The sequence below is a fragment of the Cataglyphis hispanica genome, chromosome 4 (genome assembly GCF_021464435.1).
Source record: "Cataglyphis hispanica isolate Lineage 1 chromosome 4, ULB_Chis1_1.0, whole genome shotgun sequence".
Classification (NCBI taxonomy): domain Eukaryota; kingdom Metazoa; phylum Arthropoda; class Insecta; order Hymenoptera; family Formicidae; genus Cataglyphis; species Cataglyphis hispanica.
In genome coordinates this window covers 5,613,718-5,619,495 of record NC_065957.1, presented here as the reverse complement: position 1 = coordinate 5,619,495, position 5,778 = coordinate 5,613,718, and the positions used below count along the sequence as shown (strand labels likewise).

Below are 5,778 nucleotides of genomic sequence, written 5' to 3'. Positions count from 1 at the left end.
CGAGAGTAAGTCCGCGTCAGTCAAACATGAGCCATTATGTTGTAAATCATCGGTGATTGTCTGAACTGGAACTCCAGCGGCGGCGGCGGCGGCGGCGGCGGCAGCGAGATGCGTTGCTGGTAATAATCAATTTATGCACTTTATCGGCCGCAATAAATTTGTTATTAGCCGCAGCCGTCACCGCCACCGCATTAGCCTCTACTGTACGGCGAATCGATCCAGGATCGGATAAAAAGAAGGGATCTTAACAAAAAAATAGCCATTATGTATAGATCCGAAAAATGGAGAAAAAAAAATTATAAATTTTATTAATGTCGCGCCATAAAAAAAGAAGCATGGACACTTATCAACTCTCATCTAAAAAAAAAGAAAAAAATAAATAAATAAAAAAGATCGGATTTTTCTCGCATCTTTTACCGATTCAATCCGACCCTGGCTCGATCAAATCTGCGCGGTACAGAGATCTATAAATAGTTGCCTAGATCACACGAGCCCCTCGCACACACCGATACAATATCGGGTGACGCATGCATTTGTCGCCTTCTTCGCGCGAGATGTAATATCGCATTTGATGGACAACGCGATGGTGTCGATGGATCGATCGATTGATGATCCTGCGCTCGGTGCAATCACGCGCGGGTTTGTTGGATACGAAATCATCGCGCGCGAGAACTCATTAGTCTTTGTTATATAATTACATAATGGCAATTTGATTGCGAGGACCTCATCTTGTGGCTAGGAGTCATCGCCGCGTGAATAGTGAGCGTAAATATGTAGCTGCGCCTTTTTACCAGTCAATGTTATTATTATTTTAACGCATTATCACGATAATGGAAATGTGTCGTGATTTTCGTGATTTATAATATTTCTAATCTTGTATTAATTCATGCTACTTATTCTTATTCGCAAATCAATTGAAATCTCCAATTCCATCATTAATTTTGACATTGATAGACACAGATTATGAATAGTTATTTTAAATTATCCGTTTGACAATTTAGTTGAGATTTTCTTCCAAGTTTGTGTCGCCCCATAGGAAAAAAAAAAAAAAAAAAATAATCAATGTGCGCAATTCACAGATTAACTAATTGTAAAATTTTTAATGTAAAAAAATTAAAATGCATTTAAAAGAAACTCAAAATTTCCTCACAATTAACAGCCTGTGTTGTATAAGCCGCAAAGAGTTTCCGGTAAATTAAAATCCGCCAGTGGGCGTAAACCCTTCGAATTCATCGGGACGCGACCGTTCCTTTCCTTCTTTGGGACGGGCAAGCGCAACCGGCTCATTCGGTGCGTATTAGTGGAGGATAATGAACTTTTTGAAGCTGCTCGCCGCCTTTTGCGTGAGAATGACTCCAAATTCCCCAAAAACGAGAAAAGGCAAATGAAAATATGCCTGTGGAAACCTTTGCGCCCTGAACTTCTCTCGTAGAACAGAATCCGTTTTTCCTTTAGAAATAGACGAGTTAAGTCACATATATTCTCGCGTCGCAATAAAGAGCATAACAAAATTTAAAAATGTCGTTTGTATTATAAAGCTTAAATTTGAAACATTCAATAATTTAGGTATCCATGTTTGCGCGTGAATGTTGCATATTGCTTTGCGACGATTCGAAAGATCAATCGCGTGGCTCCAAATGATATGTCAAGATCAAGCATAATCCCACTAGTTTTACTGTGACTAGTTTTACCGGTATCACAAAAATAGACGCTCCAAATAAAATTCGTCAATAAAGATGTTTCTGCGACACGACCCCTCGTATACCCGATATTGACACAATGCATTTAATCAGCGTCAAAAACACGCTAAACTACATCATAATATAGCCTAATTATCGATAATTCTGAAAGCCAATGCCATCTCAAAGTGTCATTCGTCATGTATTTATTTTATACTATTTATTGCACATAAACGCGCGTCTTACGAAACATCTCGCAATCGCATGATATAATGCGAAAATCTCATTGTAAATATTGTTAAAAACTTTGTAAAATTTAATTAAATTTTTCTTGACATTTATCTTAAAAAAATAGATATTTCGGAAGATAATATTAGAAATATATTTTTACAAAGATAATAACACTCAAGATATTACTTGTATAAATCGATCTACATTAAATATCAATTAAATCATCGTCTACTGTGTCTATTATCTGTGTCGTTAAAATTTAAATCGATATCATCTTTACTTTTTTCCGAATCTCAAAGCTGTTCTAGATGATTTTTGTTTAAGAAAAGATCCCGAAGAGCACGTGTACAATTTGGAAGCCTCGTAAAGCTGTTCACACTTTTCGGTCCAATCTTGTAAAATACGGCACGGGGTCTGGCAAAAAAAAAAATAGAAGCTGACGACTTCAGGTAAACAGCGGCCAATTCAAGCTACGAGAAAATATTTTGCCAATATACGCCTCCAGCAATGATGCAGCGCGTTACGTCACGATGTATTTTAAAATTCAGATATTTTACACTCTGCAGTGAATTTTTAACGTGCACATATTTTGACACTATTAATAATTCTAGTCAACATACGCTTGTCGATTTCCCCTCTCGTCACATCATAACACTCGAGTTTTAACGAAATGATTGCGCTATCAATTAGTGTCAGTTAGCCACGTTTATTTTTATACGCATCCTCGTAATTCAATAAAGACCTATATTAAGAAAGTTTTGCCAGTATCATTTATAATTTCCATGTGTGAGTTTTAATAGATTTTTACCAGACGTACCAAATGCTTTCCCTGTTTCGCGTTTGACATCAACAACCTGGAAAGTTTCGCAAGAAAATGATTTTCGCTTCTATCTTGCGAAACGTATTGTATTCCATATGCGTACCACATATCCATTAATATAACACCTGTGTTCTCATTGTGCATATATGATATATTGATAGTTAAAAATGTCACGAGAATCATTTCAGCATTATGCAAGAAAAATTTTACATTTCTTTCTTCCAATTTCTTTCGCTAGTTTCATATATATATATATATATATATATATATATAAGAAACAACAATAATTACAAATGTAATCATTTTAATAAAGATAATGAGTCAATAGGAGCAAAAATAATTATTAAATAAAACGCGAACGTGGAATCTTGAAAGAAATTAGAATGTCACTGATTTTTGCGAGGAAGTGGCGCGTAAGCAAGAGACTAAACAAAATGCAATTAGCGCGAGAATGAGAGGGGGAGGAAAATCATCCGCGGGGATGTGAAACCGTAGCTCGACGGCAGGCGCGACGACCACATATCTCCAATGTCGAGAACGCGACGCCCGGTCGCTCCCGTGACCGTGCGTGCCGCTCGATCGGGGCGCTTTCCTTTTTTCTCTTCCCGCCGCCTCGCGATCGCCTTTTGACTCCGGACGCGAAAAGGGCCCCGGAGAGGAGCCCCCAGCGAAGAGAAGACGAAGGAAGACGAGGGGCGTGTCTGGTCGCGCGGCTTCTACAAAGAGATACCCACTTCCCAGTGGACTCCTTCCACCTCCTCGGGGATCCCCTTCCACGTGGGCCCCGGGACTCCACGTCCGTCAGTCTCGCCGTTTCCCCTACCAGCGGGGCCTTAAGAAAACCGGACGGCATGGTCCAGACCACGAGATCGTCAGGTAAAGTCAGTTTACGCAACGCTTCCGTACACGAAGCATATACGGCGGAAAGTCTCATACGGAAGCCGGACGTGAAAGCTGACGAACGTAATCCCATACGTTCCCAAGATATCCTACGATATCTTAAATCTACATTTTTTTAAATCATCTCTGACGACAACAATTCGCATTGGCATCGATCGAAACGTAGCAAGAATCCTGCGAAAAAGGCATCGGTTGAGGCGATTTTTGGAGATCAGTCTCTCCGAAGATTATGATATAAGGTCGCCGGTAAAACCGAGGATCGATCATCCGGTACGCGCACACACGAGAATGACAACTTACGCGGCCTTCCAGCAATACGATCTCCTGGACTCCGAGGGCTACGGATCGGCGAGTAGCCCGGAATCGAATCCACGTGGCAATTGGCATCACCAGGAGATCTATCCGCAGCCGCCGCGATCCAGGGGTAGCAGCTGCGGCAGCGTCAGCTCCGTAGACAGTCACCACCAGCAAGAGTATCAAGAAATCGTTCCAAATGGCAGCCTCCACGTGACTGCTGGCTTCAATTTCGGCGACTTCTACGAAGGCTACCATCAGGAGGGTGATTATCGGAACGAGCATCAGTCAACATTGAACGTTAACGGCGCCAGGAATATCATCAAAGATCATCACGCCAAGGTGACTTACAGAATGAACGAACAGTGCACGTCTTATGACGACGCAACGTCCAGAATGACTTTTAACGACAGTACTGTAAACAAGCAAGAGCCGGCAGGATACATTCCAAAAATGGATCATCATCCAGTCGGAATGTTTACAAATTCCAGAACCGATTCTGGTCAGAATCAGGAAGCTTTTTTCCCCACAAAAAGCTATGTAAAAAGCGGTATCTATCATCCGCGGAACGAGAGTCACCCTTACGCTCAGAGAACGACGGACGTTCTTTACCTAGGCGCCGCTTATAACGTGCCGAGGAACGAAGCTCACTTAGCGAACGGTCAGCCGGGCAAATGCGATCAGTCGAGGTACTATCAGAGAAATGACAGTCTTCATGTTTCGCCAACGGAATACCAAGGGCAAAAATCCAAGGAGGCGGCGGTGCAGAAGATGAAGAACAGCACGCCCGGCATCGAGGTACTGAGGAAGAGGCGATTGGCGGCAAACGCCAGAGAGAGAAGAAGAATGAACAGTCTAAACGACGCTTTCGACAGACTACGGGACGTCGTGCCCAGTCTGGGCAATGATAGAAAGCTCAGCAAGTTCGAGACGCTGCAAATGGCACAGACCTATATCGCCGCGCTCTACGAATTGCTACAGCGCGAATAAACAAGCGAATTTAGCGACAAAAAATTCTCTTCTTGGAAAGAAGATCGAGCGTTTTGCTCGATGTCATTGTGATGATATAAAGCTCCAAAACATCACGTATATAGAGCTTAAAAACATCACGAATATGATGTGATGACAATTCCACCTTCTTGAGAAGATCGGCGCGAATCTCGATGATAAAAATCTCGAGTTAATCCAAAGTTAATTAATCGAGAGAAGGATCAATGTCATCTTCGTGGGATTCTGCAGGAGTGTTTCCCGTTTGAGTTTCCATCATTCGGAGAGATGCTAATTGAAAGATCGCTGTTTGAGTCTTCAACAAGAACGACAAGACTTGTTCTTCCTTCGACGGACTTCAACGTTAAACCGCAGGTAATGACGAATTGTCGGGATACCGAGAAAGAGACGGCTCGCTCGCGGAAAGTATGAGAATTAACGAGCAGACTGGAAATCGAGACTTCATTAACTTGTAAATGAGTCACTCAACTACGGCGGCATCGACCGTAAATGGAGAAATACGTAAACGGAAAAGCATAATACCGGCCTTGTTATCACGGTCAAATTTGTTCAAGATTCTCTCATTGACAAGCTCGAGACATGTAGAAAAAATTTGCATTCTTTTTTACTATCATTTTGTTAATGTATAATGTATTATTTTAAGATTCAATATGGAATATTTAAAGCATTACAAGCCATCATGACGTTTTCTGATGAAAAGATAATTCATTTTATTATTATATAAATTTGTTTTTCAAAAATAACTTTTTTATCCTTCAGATACGTCTCTCTTTAATGATTAAACGTATATATCTTTGCATAAATAAAAAGTAAATTAAATTCTTCTTCCGATTTTTAATGAATAAT

At 40.9% G+C, this 5,778-nt stretch overlaps 1 protein-coding gene across 1 annotated transcript; it reads left to right on the top strand.

Moving 5' to 3' along the window:
• Positions 1-3,676: 3,676 nt before the first annotated feature.
• Positions 3,677-5,471, top strand: LOC126848580 (uncharacterized). Its single transcript, XM_050589568.1, has one exon. The coding sequence runs from the start codon at positions 3,919-3,921 to the stop codon at positions 4,912-4,914; it is 996 nt and encodes a 331-aa protein (XP_050445525.1). The 5' UTR covers positions 3,677-3,918; the 3' UTR covers positions 4,915-5,471.
• The last annotated feature ends 307 nt before the right edge of the window (positions 5,472-5,778 follow it).